General features: G+C 45.3%; 6 protein-coding genes across 6 annotated transcripts; 3 read left to right on the top strand and 3 right to left on the bottom strand.

Annotated features, from left to right (window-relative positions):
• Positions 1-178: 178 nt before the first annotated feature.
• F4812DRAFT_445460 (uncharacterized protein) lies at positions 179-1,950 on the bottom strand. Its single transcript, XM_047935573.1, has one exon. It carries the CDS (start codon positions 1,564-1,566, stop codon positions 817-819), a length of 750 nt encoding a protein of 249 aa, XP_047786119.1. The 5' UTR covers positions 1,567-1,950; the 3' UTR covers positions 179-816.
• Positions 1,951-2,942: 992 nt separating this feature from the next.
• F4812DRAFT_453345 (uncharacterized protein) lies at positions 2,943-4,528 on the bottom strand (the record flags this gene model as incomplete). Its single annotated transcript, XM_047936471.1, has 2 exons — positions 2,943-4,037; positions 4,094-4,528. The coding sequence occupies 2 exons, from the start codon at positions 4,526-4,528 to the stop codon at positions 2,943-2,945; spliced, it is 1,530 nt and encodes a 509-aa protein (XP_047786118.1).
• Positions 4,529-7,871: 3,343 nt separating this feature from the next.
• Positions 7,872-8,789, bottom strand: F4812DRAFT_453344 (Annexin; the record flags this gene model as incomplete). The annotated part of the gene is made up of 1 exon (XM_047936470.1): positions 7,872-8,789. The coding sequence occupies one exon, from the start codon at positions 8,787-8,789 to the stop codon at positions 7,872-7,874; it is 918 nt and encodes a 305-aa protein (XP_047786117.1).
• A 724-nt stretch (positions 8,790-9,513) lies between these two features.
• On the top strand, positions 9,514-10,256 carry F4812DRAFT_463363 (uncharacterized protein; the record flags this gene model as incomplete). The annotated part of the gene is made up of 2 exons (XM_047938195.1): positions 9,514-9,999; positions 10,056-10,256. 2 exons carry the CDS (start codon positions 9,514-9,516, stop codon positions 10,254-10,256), a joined length of 687 nt encoding a protein of 228 aa, XP_047786116.1.
• Positions 10,257-10,527: 271 nt separating this feature from the next.
• F4812DRAFT_445449 (uncharacterized protein) lies at positions 10,528-13,797 on the top strand. Its single transcript, XM_047935572.1, has 3 exons — positions 10,528-12,004; positions 12,072-12,293; positions 12,357-13,797. The coding sequence occupies exons 1-3, from the start codon at positions 10,886-10,888 to the stop codon at positions 13,317-13,319; spliced, it is 2,304 nt and encodes a 767-aa protein (XP_047786115.1). The 5' UTR covers positions 10,528-10,885; the 3' UTR covers positions 13,320-13,797.
• Positions 13,798-14,913: 1,116 nt separating this feature from the next.
• Positions 14,914-16,342, top strand: F4812DRAFT_453342 (phosphatidate cytidylyltransferase; the record flags this gene model as incomplete). The annotated part of the gene is made up of 2 exons (XM_047936469.1): positions 14,914-15,072; positions 15,140-16,342. 2 exons carry the CDS (start codon positions 14,914-14,916, stop codon positions 16,340-16,342), a joined length of 1,362 nt encoding a protein of 453 aa, XP_047786114.1.
• Positions 16,343-19,095: the final 2,753 nt, after the last annotated feature.

Raw genomic sequence — 19,095 nt, 5'->3', positions numbered from 1 at the left:
GTAGCCGAATACATCGTATCGTCCTATACTTAAGCTTCTAACATTCCCCTTGCCGGATACTCTATGAGTTTGGAGCCTATTGTTGCTGAAATTACTGGGGCATAGCTAGCGCTTAGTTAAGGAGTTGCCTGTCTAGGTACATTACTTAAACTGTTACTGTAATCTGTTGTTCTAGAAGGGACGGCTAATATTTAAGAGATTTTCATTAACGGGCATCCTATCGAGTGGCTTAACGCATTCACGCCGTCATCATATCTTATTAATTCGCCTATCAAACAGCCTTCCTAGTTTATCACCCTGATATCAGGGAGCGGCAGACTGCCTCCGTTGGGTTTCACTCACATGTCGATCGTGAAATCGAAAGACTGCAGCGTATTTATATAGGATTTCTTTTTATAATACCCGGCTATGGGCTGTCATGAATCCCCCTCGTCAACGAGGGAGGGTCATAACAACTAGAGATATCCACAGTACGAACTTTCCTCATAACCTTGGGTACCTGGTATTCCTTTGATTCCTTATACCTTAGGTATGTATGTATGTATGTAGTAACCGCATAACGAACCGTAACGTCGTTCCATCGTTTCTTCAGTTTCCGGGATCGGGATCCGGACCCGAATCTGGTAGAAATGGGAAACCTCCAAAAGCCCATTCACCAATACCGACCAGTACGCCGCTGCTCAATACATAGGTAGGTACCTATCCCAGACCCCCCCATGCTTACCTAAGGAAAGCGAAAAAGGAAAAGAAAAGATCCTAACCATTTGCTGTAACTAGGTACCCGCCTAGGTAGTACTTGAATCATTCTATGAGACTCTACCAGGCCTGCCCGTGATGCCCATGATGCCCGTGGTGGCCATGGTGGCCGTGACCTTGATGTCCCTGGTGTCCGCCGTACGAAGACCCTCCTCCATGATGCGACGACCCGTGAGATCCGTGATGTCCGTGATGTCCGTGATGCCCCTGCTGTCCGTGATGCCCCTGCTGTCCATACGCCTGACCGCTCCCATGACCCGAATTCCTCTTCTCGAGCTTGTTCTCGATGATATTCGCCGCCACCGCGCCGACGGCGCTGCCCAGCATGGTGCCCAGCTTGCCCTTGCCGAGCTTGTGCCCGAGGAACCCGCCGGCCCCGCCCCCCAGCAGCGTCGCGCCTAGGCCGCGCTCGCCGTCCTCGCCCGGTTGGTTGTTGTAGTAATTCGGGTCTCGGTCGTTTCGGGCGGCGTAGGGATCCGCCGAGTGAGGACGCGACGATGATGTGCCGCCGTTGTTCGGGGGGTAGTAGCCCGCGTCCGAATGGGCGGAGCCGGGACGCGAGTGCTGGGTCTGTGGTGGGTAGGGAGTAAGGTAACCACCACCAAACCCCCCTTGCTGAGATGGGGCTGAGGACTGGGCGGCGTAGGTGGGCTGAGCGGGGTAAGGCGCGTAGCTTGGTTGGGAAGGGGGGTATGGGGAATGCGAGGGGGACGTCTGGGCGTATTGAGGTTGTGGGGGATAAGGTGATGAGTGTTGAGGTGGGCGATAACCACCTCCACTGCTGTTACCGTAGTAATCTGCCGCTGACATGTTGAATTGATAGTGATTTTCTTTTCTTTTTCTTTCCGTTTCTTTGTAAAGATTTGTATAACTTAGGTGGGATCCGAGCTGAAGTGAAGTGAAGTGAAATCAAGTCCGTAGGAGTTACGAATGCGGCGTAAAATGTAAATAATTCGTAGTCTAAGTTAATTTAGTTACTGAAAGAGTATTACTTATGTAGAGAAAAGGGGAAAAGGAAAGAAAAAGTTTACAATAAAAAATAGAGAAAGGTGAATAAATCTTATTTATACCTAATGTAAGCAGACTTCAACAGACAGGATTCGTCATGCGCAGTATTCATTATGTATGCACATTCCAATACGCGACTGATTAGGGAGGCGCAGTCATTTCGCAGTTTGCATTCAATGTTGTATTGATGTATGTACCAACTAAACCGCTAGGCTTTGAGTTAGCGACAATAGTGAAGTGGCTTGGCAGAGGCTCAGAGCCATTCGCAATACATGGTATGTACATATAATACATAGTACATCCCGAGGCTTTCCTTGTCTGGTACAATTTGAATGAGGCTGATTTTCAAGGTTTCGGAGCTGTCGGCTATCCCCCCCCTTTTCCCCTTTTCAGGCACCCCCCTTGTAAGACTGTAAGACATATAGCATCTGCAGATTTTTAAAAAAGGGCTGACAGGCGGGATGAACACGTGGGGAGAGCCTTGTTAAGTTTCTTATGAATCCTCAAGGTCACATAGGTTAAATTCTTGTTAATTCGACAACGTTTCTTAGAACGTAACCACCCTTCGGTCATACAAATATCATCCCAGAACCCTTAGGTACCTACCTATTATACACAGCCGTCTCATCGACATAGGTAATAGGTACGCCCTCCACGTGTACGCCTTCCATATACCGTAGATATACTAACCTAGTACCCCAAAAAGCCCATCAGGGGTAAAACATGACTCGTTCCCTATGTCATAACCAACCCCTAAAAGACCAGGTACGTATACAACAACTACTAGTAGAGAGCATTTTGATTTGATTGTGAATGATTCGACACATGCATTCAATCGCTCGAAAGATAACCCTACTTAAACAAGAGAGGCTACGCTTCAACAAACCCCATCATCCGCTCCCAGCATATACATCCAAACGAGATCTGCCTCAGGTCATCATGCTCATAAATCTCCCGTAAATGCGGCCCGTTGCTCCTGAAACCCTCAATGTCATCTCATAAAAAGCCCCAGTAGCTTAATGCATCATGGTCGTAAATGCGACTTGGAGAAAAAAAAATTACATCCTTTTTTTCGACAGTGTGAAAAAAACATGTATATACTCGAGACAACTGATAAAAAATGGCAAACTCAGTCGCCTAGTACGCCATATAGCGACTCCCTTGAAAAGGAATATGCATTAAACTCCGACCACAGAACCACTCACCCTTCTGTTCTGAGGAATGTGGATCTCACCATCCGAGTCGGAGCTGTCTTCTGCGGCTACCCGGTCGAGCATCCGTTCTATATCGTCACCCCGAAGAGCCGTTCTCGGCCGGGACGGTCCACTCAAGCCAGCAGGGATAGACAGAGACGGCCGCGGAGCCGAACCGTTCGTGCGACGGCGAGGGGTACCTCTGCTCCGTGGAGATACATGAGGATCGTCAATATCCATCCCGCCGTAACCGCCCGGTGACTTCTCAAACCCTACCCGTTTAACCTGAGGCACGTGATTATGTTGCGGCCGCGCCGTCGGTAAACTCTTGCGTCCATGGCTGCTGACTTCGGCTCCCGCACTTAATCGTGAGGTAGGAAGTGCAGTTCTTCCTCCGTTGCGTGTTTGCGGCGGATGTAATGGTTGCATTGATTGCGAGCCTTGTGATGAGGGGAGAGATGAGGGGAATGCGTGTTTTACGTTTGCTGAATTTCCAGGGCTACTCATAAACATCAGCGTCTCCAACGCCTCCTGCTCCCGGACGTTCTGGTGAGGAGAAAAGAGGACGGGATCAACATTGGGTGTTCTAATATTCCCATGGCCCGGCGTAGCTTGCAATGGACTCGGCTGAGCCGGACTGTGAGGAGAAAGGTGATGAGGATGTGATAGGTAAGCTGGAGTAAATCTTGCGTTGGAACTGCGACGAGGATGAACCTGAGCGGGCTGTCGCGGTTGTATAGGAGCAGGCGGGGCCAAAGCAGGCACTTGGATATTGGGTGACGTCGAAGGAGGTGACTTCATCATGTTGCTCTCCCTCCATGACGGATCATATGGGCGAACTTGGGTTGCATGTTGCGTTGTAGGACTAGTAACCATGCTTGACGCCCTGTGTCTCGTAGGTGCAACCGTGACTCGAGGGCTTGCCGAAGTCCCATACCTACCGTGTAAGGTAGATGTGCTCGAGGTAGGAGAAGCAACTTGAGACGCAAGCGACTCGACCTCGTCAATTGAATGCCCTTGCCAACCGTTGTTAACCTTGACCATAGCATAAGACAATTTGGTCTTCAGTTCAGCCGACAGCTACGATGAGTTAGCAGACATCTCGATAATGAATTATTGGACATTGGCGGAATTACCTCTCCGATGCGACTAGAGGTAGAAGTTAAGCTCACGGTGCTAGTATTTCTGGAATGGCCGTGACGAACCGGCGACACACTTGAGCTAGTTCTCGTGTTTTTGACCACGCCGTCGGCCATTCGCTTTTTTGATTGAGCACTAGCCGTGGCGGCCCCATCTACCTCGCTCATCCTCTGCTGTGCTGCGGCAAGCTGAGAGAGCTGTAGAAGCTGAGACTCTTGACTCGAGTCGTGCATTTTTCTTCCTATCCTATTGCTACCCTCGCTATCGCTCTCGGGTGGGGTGAAGACGCGATCTGTATCATTGGAGGCGGTAGTGTCTTGGGAATCGTTACTTGAGTAATTGAGCGGTTGACTTTGGGAACTTGGTATAGTTTGAGATTGCGAGGAATGGTCGAGGTCCGTTAAAGGGCCTGGGGGATTAACCGGAGACATGATCCAGTATGATGATGGTTAGCTGGGGTTAGATATAATGTAGATACAGATATAGTGTGAGTGGAAGCTCCGCGGTTAGAGATACGAGGTTATCGCGTCTTGATAGATGGGATATAGACGCAATTCAGCCGATTAGAAGCTATCAATCGCGTTTTTACATAGAGCAATGTCTTCAAACTAGCTTGCTTGGAGCGTAGATGTTGTGGAGGAACGGTAAGATTTCCTTTGTGGGCGCTGATGTTGCTTAGCGAGCTGTACGCGTTATGTTGGCGGATAGAGAGTCGCGATATCGCAGAAGCATAGGAATAAGACAAGCAAGACAAGTATAAAGCTTGAATTAGTATAGTCGCGTTGAACCAATGAGACACTTGGTTAGGTAGTTAGCTCAGCATTCGAACAAGATCCGAGACTGAGACATGGGATATAAATATAAATATAAGTATAAGTAAGGTAAGTATATGTATAGGTCAAGCGAGGATTGCGAAATAAGTGCGACCACAATGAAATCAATAATAAGTTAAAAAAAAAAAAGAAAAGAAAAGAAGAAGCTCGGATTGAAATCGAGCTTAGAGTAGACGCGACGCGAGTTGACGGCGGGAAGGTAACAGTTTAATTAGGTCTAGGTAGTCAAGTTAAAAACACCCCTCCCCATGGGTATGATGTTGATATGGTGAAAGGTTGGAAGGTTGGAAGGTTGGGTTGAGGTTGAGGTTGAGGTTGACGTCGAAGTTGACATTTGACATTGGACTTGCTTGGATCCCAAGAGAAATACATAAGGTAAGGAACAAGTCAAACCTCAGGCGAAGTATCCAAAAAGTACCATCGAATGGGTTCTAAATATTGTAGGAGGGGAAGAAATGACGGGAGGTCATTGGCCGTTTATTACGCGGTCAAGTCGCGCGACTGCACCTATTTTTTTTCTTGCTGGGGGGTTCCTGGGTACACCCAAGGTGCATCTCCAGGGCTTTGTCGGGGGATCATGTGCGCTAAGATTTCCCATTAGCGTACCTAAGTGTTCTATAGATTTACACTTGGCCCTAGCGTCTCGCAGCCATTAATAACCGCTTAGATTAAGAGATTAGGTTAGGTTAGGTACCTAGATACACACTGGATCTAAGGTCTAGGTACCTTGTACGGATCCGTAAGCAGATCTTTTTTTTCTCATACACAAACGTACTATGTACGTACACGCTGTCCCTGCAGCAAATTCTATGGAGCCAAACTCTTTTTTCTCTTCAAATTCAGGACTTCGTGAAGACTTGAATAGTTTCAAGAAAAATGCAGAAGTTTTTTTTTTTTTCTTTTTTTACAAAAAAAAATACCAATTGGTGCAAGTTATTCTGCTGCCTCGAAAGCATCCATAATAATTAACCAGCTAGGTCAAGTAGCAAAGGAAAAAAAAAAAGTAATTAAAAGATCTACTCATCCCCTGTCGAAAACTCGAAAACCACAGCAGCAGCAGTAAAGCGGGAAAGTCGAAAAAGCAAAATTCGAAAAATGGCGCGCTTCTTTACCCTAGATTACCCTAGCCTCTCTAGGTTTTACCGACCGGGCCTGGCTCGGTCTCACGCAGCACGGATCGCAAAAAGGACCCGAGCCAATTTAACACGAAATCACGTGGAGCCATATCGCGAATTCACGATCTTCCCCTCTTCCCCTCCTCCCCCCTTTCCGGCCCCCACACCCTTTTTTTTCCTTAAACCCATCCCACACATATATACTATTATTTGTACGTCACTTAAGTAAGTAATTAAGTACTTAAAGTACTAATATTTTAGTATTTTAAAAAGGGTTTTTTAAATTATATATATATTATATATATATAATTTAAAAAATTAAAATGTTTTATATTATAAATAAAAAATATTATATTTATATTTTTAAATATTAAATTAATTTAAATTATTTATTTAATAAAATGTATTAATTATATTAAATTATATACTTATTATATTTATAATTTAAAATAATTAAATCGTTTAAAAATTTTAAATTATTTATATAATTTATAAATATATGTTACGAACCAACATCAAACGCAAGAAGGGAATAGCTTAAGATGCTTGAAAGCGGGGTTCCAGATACACGAGGTATTGGGAAAACCTCGGAAGGCATCGTCAACATTGTTGGATCTGATGGCTCTGTTAGATCAACCAGATCCACGAAGGCCATACGAAGCACACACGAATAAGGGAGCCTACGGGTATATTTAAACCATCATGTATCTAGTCATTCATTTAAGTTTCCTTAACTATCAATCTAAGTCTTATATCTAACCCATATAAGGGGAAGGACTCCAAGCCTTCGTAACGAACACTTCAACGTTTTATTGACACTTGACCCGTATCGTTACTGTTTACCTGAAAATCAAGACCATTGCCATTACACTTTAACGGACCTAAGTGTAAGTTCGTTACAATATATATAAAAAAAATATTATATTATAAATTATAAATAATTTTACATTTATTATTATTATTATTATTATTATTATTATTATTATTATTATTATTATTATTATTATTATTATTATTATTATTATTATTATTATTATATAATTTAAAAAACTTTTTTTAAAATATTAAAATATAATTAATATATAAATTAAAAATGAAACACTTTATTTAAATTCTTTTTATTATACCTAGTTAATATAGTTATTATTAAAAGCTTTAAGCAAAAAAAGAATATTTAAAAGTTAGAACAAGTAACTCCATTTCTTTATATAATGTTATTATACACGAAGCAATTAAAGGACCTTATGCAATTCCCCACTTAGGCTTGAGAGCGTCTGCATGGGGCATACGTACCTCGGTACATATCTGCGTATGAGACATTTCTTTTGATAGGGACTTAATTTCTAATACTCCGAGTGACTACTGTTTCCTCTCTCTTCGGTATAGGTATTGTATATAATCCTATATAGCTCCAGTATAAGAATGAATACCTTAGGTCGCCAATTAGGAATGACGAAGAGAAATATTGAGTCTTTGGTTACCTGAATCATAACACAATACCTGGATCATAACCTGTGTTGGCATAACTGATGATGTCACTTCACATCATACGGAAGCGATGGTTAGGTAATTCTATGGACTAGGTGGGTGCTATATACCTAAGTTGGAATCTGGATAAGTTGGATAAGTACGAAGTACTTAGGTACCTAATCTGACTATAATATTAGGTATGCTCATACTATTATATCAGAGACTTATCCTCTTATAAATCAGAGCCTCTTCAAAGTATTCAGCTTCCCAGGCATGCAAGCAACCCGAAACGCACATGTCATAAATATCCTACTTTTTTTAGGGAGAGAATTGACCAATTGGAAATATCTAAAATTTCACAACACTTTAAGTAGCTGCTCGTTACTTTCGCGAATCAACGCAATCATCAAATCCTCATAGTCTCCACCCAGTATGGCTCTGAAAGCAGCACGCAACGAGGTCCTGGCCGCAGAGTATCTCTGGTACGCGGCTTTGGCTGCTTCTTGACGTGGTCGGTCCCAGTACAGGCTGACGACCCTATTGATCAACAATCGGTCCTTGCGCGGCGTTCTATATAAAGGCTTCTCTAGCCGTCTAGCGTCGAAGCGTGCTCGGTCGACGGCATTTTCCAACACGTAGAGCAGCGCGTCCTCCATATCGCCACGGAACTCTTTTTCGATTACTTCCTCGAGCGAGCGGTGATACTTCCGCTGGTACGCCTCACAGAGGGCGTGGAGCTGCGCGGCGTTACAATTCGTGAAGATCTGTGCCACAGCAATGGCATTGGCGCCGATTGTGCCTTCTGTGGCCCGCTGTAGCTCTGTCAATTTGTGGTCGATCTCCGCAGCGATTACGGGTGCCGCGTCTTCGGCACGTGTGGCAGATAGCACCATGCTATAGAGACGGAATAACGTGTCATCCACGTCGTCTTTGATATCTACTAGGAGCTCATTGCCCTTGATTCGCTTGTACTCGGCGCTGATTGCGCGAATATCTGCGTTCGACCGGCACAGAATAACATCCATGAGAGCATCTTCGTCCGTACCGGCCCGATCAAGAGCCTTGATTAGAACTCGCGCATCTTGCTCAAGCGGTCCTCGTATTAAAGCAAGGAGAGCAGTTTCCACGCTCCCACGTGTCTCGCTCTCGATATCCTTGGCTAAGTCACGAATGAAGCGCTTGTTATAATCACCTACGAGCTGGGCTATCGCCCAAGGATTTTCATACTTGGGCGAGGTGAGTATGCGTATCAGGACTGACTCATTACATCCCATAGGTAGGTACCTAACGTAACATATTGTACAATACGAGCATACCTAGTAGGTACCTTAGAGTTACCCTTAATTTTGATAAGACTTATGAAACTTTCTTTGCTCTTCCACTTCAAACTGAACTCTTATACCTATGTCTTATAACTTATAAGTATACCTACCTACCTAACCTAAGTAACCTTAACTTTAACAAGGCTCAACAACTAACACAGTCTTATGATTCTAATATTATTTTATTATTACTTTAGGAAGTCGCAGCAACTTTCTGGTTCTAGCTAGTTAATTGATATGATGAATAGCAACACTACCCTAGACCACAATCAGCTGGTTTTCTCCCTATGTGGTAACAGTCTTTGTCTTGGCAGATGTGAGAATCGTGCTGTAGCCTTAGAAGAATTTTTCAATCTCCAACTCTATTGGATGAGGAAATGTGGCTGAATGATATCAAGGTGGCACAATAAGAAGCAGTAAGATTTCGAATCTTCCTGGAGGCCTCTTGCCATATTAAACCTTTGGAGGTCAGTGGTAATGTAAAACTAACCTAGGTAGGTAGGTATTTCAGCCTGTCCAATTGCTTTGAGAACATATGAGAGGATAAATATCTATCTCGTTCCCCTTTCATCTACTACTCCTCGTTGTCCCAAGACATATTTCTAAGACCCCGAGGAATACCATACCCCGCCAGAAAAGTAAAATACCTACGTAATATTTGTTACCTATCAAAATTATGAATCCTCCAAATCAGCAATATTACAATCAATATCCCCCTTCTGGTGGACCTCCTCCAGGCCAGCCGAAACAGCCTCAAGCAGGATATCAGCAGCCTCCGCCGGGAACTTCATATTACCCTCCTGCCGGTCCCGCCGGGTCGGCTGCTCCTGGACAGCCCCATTACCAGCAGCAGCCCTATTCTGCTTATAACGCCCCTCAGGGTCCCCCTCAAGGTCCGCCTCAGGCTAACCAATATCAATGCCAACCACAGCAGTATCCGCCGGGCCCGCCTCAGGCCCCGGGACAATACCCGTTTCAGCCGGGACAGTATCAAAGTCAGCCTTACCCGCCTCAGCAACCGCAACAGGGGCAATACGGACAACAACCAGTTACAAATGGACAATGGGCTCCCGGTCCCCAGCAAAGTCCTCCTCCCAATGCATATGCATATTCACAAGCGCCGGCCCCTTATCCTTCGCAACCACAACAATACGGAGGCCCTGTAAGTATAAGGTTGGATCTTCATCAAGCTATTATAAGTCACTAACATTTATATAGCCGGGCGCTCCGCAATGGCCGCAACCTCAGCATCCCGCATCAGGTTATGGCTACGGCGTACCACCGACCCCTGCGTCACCTGGTTATGACCCAGCTCAGAGAGCATTCATAGGCCCCGTTAATACGTCCTCTGACGTTGAAACTCTTCAGGTAGGTACCATAGCGGCAGAGGCGGGTTTTGTAGAATGGTTCTATCCGTAGAATGGTTGGGTGGGGTAGAACGTTTGTTAGTTTTGAGGCCTCTGATTGGCTGGATTTTAGAGTTTTTGAAGGTACATCCTTTTTGTACCTTTTTTTTTTTCAAAAAAAGACCGTTCTAAAAGCTTAAAACCGTTCTATTGGTTGGTATAGTTCTAAAAGTGGACTAGTTCTATGCGGCTAAAACCATTCTAGTTAAGTGGGGTAAACTCGGCTAAAGATCGGGCGCGTGAAGTTTATATAAGGTACCTAGGTAGGTATGGCTAGCACATGCCCCAGTATGATGCAGGTACCTTCTGACGCACATATAAAATATGGTGGGTTGGTGGGTATCCACCACTTAACGCGCCTGCACGCTTACGCGATCCAAGTTACTTCGTAACGAATTGAAACGAATTGAAAGTCGATAAGATAAATAACCCAAGATAAACATGCCCAAGAAATAAGAAATAAGAAAGAAGATAACCAATTCTACTTATTCTCCCATTCTCCCTTTGACAAGATAAAACGATTCACGTCAATGGCATTCCCCGATTCTTAGATTTCAATGGAATAATAAATAATACTACACACAAGCTTCAAGATTTCGCCAATGGGCTTATATATAGCCATCTCTGACTCTCCGAGTCGCCATGGACGAATTTTCCGACGATGATTTCGACACCCTCAATCCGAACGTCCTACAAGAACTCGAAAATAATGCGATTCAATTCACCCAAGCCCAGAAGAAATACCAAGAGTCCCAATCTCAGACCCAATTCGTTGACGATTTCGAAGATGATGATCTCGATGATGCCGTCGTACAGGACGAGCTACGCGGAAATCCCATCCTCCCAGAAGAAACGACCGAACTACCGTCGAGGATAGTTCCTCAACAGCAATACCAGCAACAATATCAGCAACAATGGGGTGGTCCAGTACCCGTCCCAGCTAGTCGCTTTCGTCCCGAGACTGCCCAAGCGCCCTCTCGAAATCCACTACCAGCTCCTACCAGCTCCCGCCAACCCCAGCAGCAACAGTCTATTTCTCGTGCTCCACCTCCATCTTATAGTCAAATCCGCCCACCGCCTCCTTTGCCTCGACCAACCCCTTCTATCCCTCAGAGGTACCAAGCCTCGCAAGCTCAAAGACCGAATATCCCATCGAATCACGAAATTTCCGCCTTACAGGCTCAGATATTAGATCTAAAAACACGGCTTACAACCAAAGATGGAGAGATAGGCATTGTCCGGAAACGACTGGAGAAAACACGAGAGGATTACGAACGAGAGCTTCAAACAATCAAAAAACAGGCAGCGGAGCAGGTAGCAAAGCATGAGAAGGCTCTCGAAGCTGCCAAGGCAGCACAACAAGCCGCTTCTACGGAGCTCGAATTTACAAGACGAGATCTCAAAGGCGAACTAGATCGCGCTAAGCGGAAAGATGGACCAGCGACGCCTAAGAAGAATACTATAGCCAAGTCGAGGGGTATTGCTGACGGGTTCGAAGATGTCGAGATGGCTGGTAGCCCTAGCAAGGGACGGCGTGGTAGAAATACCGGCGCTGTAGCAGGCGCTATGGTCGAGCCTCCTGCGAGACTGGCGAGAACACCAACAAAAGGAAAAAGGAAAAGACTAGCTGCCGATAGTCCTATCGGAGCGCTAGAAACGCACTCGGAAGATGCTGTTATGTTGGATGATACTAACGCAAACGATACCAATAATACCCAAGTCATAACCGTAAATAGAACGCCCAAGGCCGCTTCATTCGATGTATGTTACCTCCGCAACTACCTGGGTAACCAATATATGATCTCTATCAAATACTAACAACTACCAGTATATGAAGGTGATACTTAGTCACAGTTATACCCGCGGCGGTCCACTAGCTTTCGAGTCCCTTGCTAATTATCGGCTTCCGTCGAGGCCTACAGAAAGCCTTGCTTCTATCCTCTTCCAGAAATTGGCGGTTATCGGAGATCCTCAGGATCCTATGCGCCTCCCGACTGAGTTCTGCGAGCAGGTTATTGAACTGTGGCGAAGCTGTCATAAAGAGGGCATTGTGAGTGTCCTGATTTCTTCCGATGGGAATATAATAGAATGCACTGGTTGACCACCTTTACAGCTGGAGCCCATAATGCAGCTTGTGTCGTTGATATATCTAACCGTGCAACTATACACTGTAGCTGTTGCTCCGTATATCGCACCCTCCCTTCTTCCAGTTGCTATGGACTCGTGTTTTGAGGTAGGGATCCCTAGATTTTATCACGAGGGTCCCGGTGATCCACTCGAAGAGGCATGGAAAAATTTTAACAGGAATATTTCGACCACAGAGATCCTTTCTTTGTTATATCTGACCGCTTTAGGCTGCGCGGCTTCGCCGCCCGTCGACGGTATTACGGACCCCGCAGTCGATTTTTGGAGTCAGGTGCAAGTGGAATTCGTCCTCTTACATCTAAGTCAAAAGCATCCCGTAGAGGACTACCTTACCATACTGAGATGGTTGTGCACATCGGTGTTCCCGGACAGCATCGGACCTATCAGCCCTGATAGGACAGTAGAAGTCGTGGCAGGCGCGTTGATCGAGCGCATTTCGCATCAGCTCGTGGAGAAACCGCGTTGGAAAATCGACCAGTACAAGCAACGAGTCGTTAGGAACGCAGTGCTTCGAACGCTAGCCGCCTTCGCGAGGTCTCCGTTCGGACTGGCGCAGTTGGCCATCAACGACTACGCTATACCACGCCTAGTCACCTTGCTCTCTTCGTGTATAGACGAGCTGTACGATGGAGATATGCGTTATGAATCTTCGGACGACGACTCGCAAAAGGAATTGCAGACAATGGTGGCACGCACCGTGTTGCTACTACACACGATTATTACAAATCCCCTAACTGCAGATTTGGTGAACGTGTCGGGGAAACTAGCTAAGCCACCAGGCGTATCGCAGAAGTATCTACTCAGCTTAGGACGACTCAACTTTTCAGAAGATTTGGTATCAGAGGAAACGGCAGAGCTTGCGCACGAGCTATTGGAACTAGCAGTAACACCAGAAGAAGGTGAAGAGCTAGGTCGGTTCTTTGGGGGGTGAGGATTCTGGTCGCGCCTTTGAGGAATGCTAGCCACTTAGCCTATGAACGTACCAGGACCGTGTCATCAATGCGGCTCATTCTACTGTTTTAAGACACTAATTCGGGTGCTCCTGGTTCGAAATATGTTTGGAAGGCCCAAAAACGTGTTGGGTATCGATTATCAAGGATATAGGATGCCGGTGTAGAAGCCCTGCCCGACTTACTTGTTCAAAGATGTCTTATTTGGCACTAATGTCTGGAAGCACATACTAGGTAACTAACCGTCAGCGATGGTTTAATATTATCTGGCAATATATCAATATATCAATATATCCTGGCAAAAGTGCGTACCCGAAGATAATGATGGCTACGATGGACTTGGAGATAAATTAATATAACTGGTCGAATAGTAGAGTAGATGTATACACAATCTGCAGCTTTGGACATAACAAGATGATAATTGAGGTTCTCTTACAAAAACTTCAATGTGGATTTGCGGCTAAGAGGTGTGGTGAATAAAAGAGTTGTCGGCAGAGTGGAAGTTTATGGCTCGCATATGCATTCAACAAGTTTTGGTACCTAAAGAGAGGTATCCAATGACATATTGGCATGTGAAGTCGATAATAAAGTTGGACTGAAGTCTGAAGGGTCCAGGATGACGACAACTTCGGGTTTAAGAGTGGGTCATCTTTTGCAAACAGCGAATGTGCCACACTCAGAATGCACTATACACGTCTTACATCTTAATTATCTGAGCCACGCTTTGACGTAGCCAAGCATGCCTAGCGGCCTAGGTATAACAAGCACATACCTGGCAAGTACAATAGGTACAAGGTATGAGCAAAGCACTTGCCCCAGCTACCAGATAAGCCAAGGTTAACAGACTAGGCAAATCTAGTGCGTACCTAAAGGTATCTGGTGCATGCTAAGGCTCAGCCCGTTCATTGAAAAAACCGCGGCCCCAATCAAGAAAAATCACGAAAAAAAAAAAAAAAAAAAAGAAGAGTGGACTTTGCTGTCGCTCAACAAGACGGATTCTCGGGATTTAATAGAGACCGCAGCGACGAGAATCAACATTAAGGAGAGAAGAGGATTTTTTTTTAAAAAAAAAAAATCAGCTCTCTTCATAATTAACTTGACTGTTATTCTAATCATTTCTCATTTCTCATTTCTCATTTTTCTTTTTTCTTTTTTCTTTTTTCTTTTTTTTTTCTACGACGACACAAGTCTCGAGATATTTGAAGTAACAAACCAAATCTTGTTGAACTCTTCTCAAGTTTCCACCAGCCGACGATCCGATTATCCACCCCCCACTCCTCAACCCTTAACGCCTCGTCCTTTGTTCTACCAAAGCTGTTGTTACAAGGTTATTAGATCGGAAATTTTCTGTACTCTCTATTTGTGTGGCATCACCTTCTTCAGCTCAAGAGCCTCAACCTACCGATCTTATAGCTCGATCAACGAAGCCTTCCGTCAGCTCGGCCGAATAATACTCGCTTACTTGTTGTCGCGATCGCAAAAACGAGATCATTACAAGCTATTAATAATCGGCGCCGATTCTTGTCTCGTTCACTTCTACGTACAAACGTACATAACGTCTAGTTTATAGCCACCATGACGAAACCCCGTCGTGGTGTTCGCTTCCCCAGCCGAGGTGTCAATGGCCACGTCTCCTCCGACGGCAGAAGGTCAAGCTTCAGCGAAATAAGCGAGGATGGATCAGGTTCGCCTGTCAAAACTAAAAGCTCGCCGCATCTAGATGATATCAACGAAGTATGTTATTATTGGCAAGACCCTTTTTACACCTCGAGAGCTAACATGTATTTATCATCGTCTACAGAAAGCGCCTGGGCAGTCTGACTACGAAAAGAAAAAGGCCAATTTCCTCACGCGAACCTTCTGGACATTCGTCATGATAGGGGGCTTCTTCGCAGCTCTCTTCTCGGGCCATATCTATATTATCGCCTGCATTACTGCTGTACAGATCGTCTCTTTCAAGGAAGTGATTGCGATTGCTAGTGTCCCCAGTCGAGCTCGACAGCTACGTCCTACCAAGAGTTTGAATTGGTATTGGCTTGCTACTACCATGTATTTCCTCTACGGAGAAACTGTCATCTACTACTTCAAGCATATCGTATTAGTCGACAGGGTTTTGCTCCCCCTAGCTACGCATCATCGCTTCATCAGCTTCGTCTTATATGTCATCGGTTTCGTCTTCTTCGTCGCCAACCTCAAGGCTGGCCATCTGAAGTTTCAGTTTACTAATTTTGCTTGGACGCACATGGCGCTATACTTGATCGTCGTGCAGGCCCATTTCGTCATGAATAACGTCTTCGAGGGCATGATCTGGTTCTTCTTACCCGCGGCTCTCGTCATCACTAACGATATATTTGCCTACATCTGCGGTATCACTTTTGGTCGGACGCAGCTGATAAAGCTTTCTCCTAAGAAAACGGTGGAGGGCTTTATTGGCGCCTGGATCATGACCATCGTCTGGGCTGTTTTCTTGACGAATATACTGATGCGCTCCAAGTACTTTATCTGCCCCGTCAACGACCTCGGAGCCACTGTCTTCACCGGTCTCGAGTGTGATCCGAACCCTGTGTTTCTTCCGCACACGTACACGTTGCCCAATCTATACTTCCTTCCGGAAGGAACTAACTTTTCTTTCACTACCGAGCCCATGCAATTCCATGCTATCCTCTTGGCGACTTTTGCGTCCTTGATCGCACCTTTTGGCGGATTTTTTGCTTCGGGACTCAAGCGTACTTTCAAGATCAAGGACTTTGGCGACTCTATCCCCGGTCACGGTGGCATGACCGACAGGATGGACTGTCAGTTTATTATGGGGTTTTTCGCTTTCATCTACTACCAAACTTTTATCGCACAGCACAAAGTCAACGTTGGAAACGTCATGGAGTTGGCCATTACTGGATTGGGGCCGGAGGAGCAGATAGAATTGATTAAGGGGGTGAGCAGATATCTTGTAAACCAAGGAGTTTGGGGTCCTGAAGTGAGTATTTGCCTATCCCCAACCTCTTGAGACGAGCTATTCGCTAATCAAGTATTCTCAGGTTCATGAATGTTTGGATCAGGCGCTGCCAGTTCGGAGATAGGGACGGGTTGGATTTGCGCTCTGGTGAGCAACAGGGTATAATTAAACCAGGACGGCGTACACAAGTGCATAGCTGCTTGACAGGGTAAGTAGCTTCTTAATGAATTAATGAAGATTCTCCCCCGATTTGGTCTTCTTGTTGCATACGTGGTACCTACCTAGGTAATCAATGGGGGAAATGATGCTGTGATTTATTAAAATTTAAGAAAAAAGGAGTATAAAGTAGGGTTAGCCAAAAACCTGGCCAGTGTGTTGTTATATGGATTCGGTAGATGTTGATCATATTGGAGAATATGCCCGTGCTCTACCCGTCTTTGGTGCCGAACCCAATATCCGTTCCAAGGGATGAATGAGCCCAATTGTTAGTCAATATCCCAGGTTAGTATACCGAATTGCCACTTCATCGCAGCTTGTTTGACAAAAGAGGGACCATCCTAACCAGTACTTGAATATAAAATCCATAGGCCTAGTAGCTTGGGACGAATAGAGGCAGGTTTACATAAAGTTGAACGTACCGTATATCTGGTATAGGGTCGACCCGGAGATAGGCAGGCAAGGGAGGAGGAAATAATACAACATCATCGGTTGTGGACCTAGGTAGTGTTACGCCGGAAAGCGCCCGCGTCCCGTTCATCTAGATAGCGGAGTTCAACAAAGATGCCTCGCCATGTTTGACGAGATCCATATTATACCAGCCATCATGCGAGGCATAATGTTTACCTGAGTCTACTGGTCGGGATATACACGACCGAGGAACACAGCGTCGTCGCCTGTTGGCGCTATTGATGTTTGCCTGCCTCCCTTACCTACCTAGTAGGCTGCTCCATCTTCACCGGTCTACTCCGCCAAGTGTAGACGTGGGAGGATTTGACTACGCAAGGGAATGTTAGGTATCTATCTTGTCGCCTAAATATATCATGTGTAATGCACGGCAACCATAGAGAAATAGATGGTGGTGTGTACATATATCTGACATATCTGATCAGATGCTTGACGGCTTTTATTTCCCCCCTTCTGCCTTTATATTATACGCGTATTATACAGTCAAAGCGTAGATCATATAGATACGAGACGTGATTTGATTCCTATTGGTTTCCCTACCGAACGATAGCTAACGCTTTTGCTTCTTCTAAGAGTTCGGTCCTACGGAAGAGGAATGTAGATGGATAGACTAAAAGTCCACGACGCCCATGTCTTTTTTCATGCGGTAATTATTTGCAGAGCTTTAAAATCGTCTTCACGGAGAAAAACTGACAGAAAAAACATGGGAACGCCCACGTGTGTGTAGGCAAGATGAACCCGCATCCATGGATAATGCAACTGGCGTACCGTGGCTAGCTGAAATGCGCATTAGCGATATGTCGACAGCTAAGTTGGTGGAATTTCTGAGTTGGTAATCCAATAAATACTACCGTTATCTGATCCGTCGTCAAGTTAATACATAATAAGAGGGATAATCACTAAAGCCTTGCCATATTTGGGTAATGTGCTAATCCATATCAGATGGAAGAGGTCCAAAACAGGATCTAGTTTGGCGATTTCACAGCATTAAGCACGTAATCATGGCACGCACGTAAGGTCTCGTCAAATACGCCAACAGATTTCGCCATGACTTCCCCAGTCGATCTCGCGCATTAGTGCTGATGACCCTCTTGTCTCTTGTTGGTCCTCCCACTCCCACGCTCGTGCCACCCCCGTTCAGAGAAGAAGAACTCGAAGGACTAACATTGTTGGAACTGATAAAATATCTCTCTCTAATTCGACCAACTTAGACGAACCCGCCGGTATCCGGTATGGTGATGGATTTTTGCTTTTTTTTTCCTTCTTTTTTTAATAACAGAGAGAAGACTAGGAGTTCTACAGCTAGTCACGTTCGATCAAACTGCAGGTTATCGCCGAGGGCAAACGGGTAAAGCCCCTCCAAAGACGCCGCTTACTGAATGAGGACGACACCACCACCACCATCACCACCACCAAGGGATTTGAGGCCACAACGCACGTCAATATTAGCTCTGCTCGCTAACTCTATTTTTCTTGATCGTACCTATTGCGGACCAGATTGAGTTATGACAGTAGTTTACCGAACTTATGGATGGCGTCTTAGTACTGGATTATATAGGGGTTATAAGTAAAACACAAATAATGTCAGGGGAGTTCGAACGGGACGGTCAAAATATATGCTGCGCGAAAGGGAACTATCCGATTAATATGGTCTAGTACTTTTATTTCGATCGGGAAGAAGAAAAGATAGGCAATGCCCAAGACAATCTATAAAAATACTCGTGCTACATGGCTACCGGAATTCAAAGTTTCATGGTTCGCCAGCTGTTCGGGATTGACGGGCTTGCATTGCATTGCATCGCATCGACTCCGTCTGTACTTGTTATAAGTGGGTTAACCAAGGTAATCTCTGAGATAAATCTTGATTGATCCTATCGCTATCCGACGAAAAACATTGAGTGTTCGGCTATGCGAGGTATATGTTGAGCGACTAGGACGTTGTACTACTACGACCGGCGAAAAGAGACAGGCAGGTAGGCAGGCATGGTTGTTAGACTAAGAATATAGCAAAGCTAAGTTGGTAAATGATGTCGACAAGCATTTCAAATGGTGAAATAGTGCGACCATGGCTTAGCTTACGCTCTTATTCGATATGCTGGCCGAGCTAAAAGGGGGAAAAG

This window comes from Daldinia caldariorum (assembly GCF_022478825.1).
Source record: "Daldinia caldariorum strain CBS 122874 unplaced genomic scaffold F4812scaffold_24, whole genome shotgun sequence".
Classification (NCBI taxonomy): domain Eukaryota; kingdom Fungi; phylum Ascomycota; class Sordariomycetes; order Xylariales; family Hypoxylaceae; genus Daldinia; species Daldinia caldariorum.
This window is presented reverse-complemented; position numbering and strand designations above follow the sequence as displayed.

What these genes read in the sequence shown, in the direction of transcription:
- F4812DRAFT_445460 (XM_047935573.1), bottom strand. Translation starts at nt 1,566, where the DNA reads ATGTCAGCGGCAGATTACTACGGTAACAGCAGTGGAGGTGGTTATCGC.
- F4812DRAFT_445449 (XM_047935572.1), top strand. Translation starts at nt 10,886, where the DNA reads ATGGACGAATTTTCCGACGATGATTTCGACACCCTCAATCCGAACGTC. An exon ending in CCAAGGCCGCTTCATTCGAT is followed by an intron (nt 12,005 to 12,071) that starts GTATGTTACCTC and finishes AACAACTACCAG; the next exon opens with TATATGAAGGTGATACTTAG. An exon ending in GCTGTCATAAAGAGGGCATT is followed by an intron (nt 12,294 to 12,356) that starts GTGAGTGTCCTG and finishes CCACCTTTACAG; the next exon opens with CTGGAGCCCATAATGCAGCT.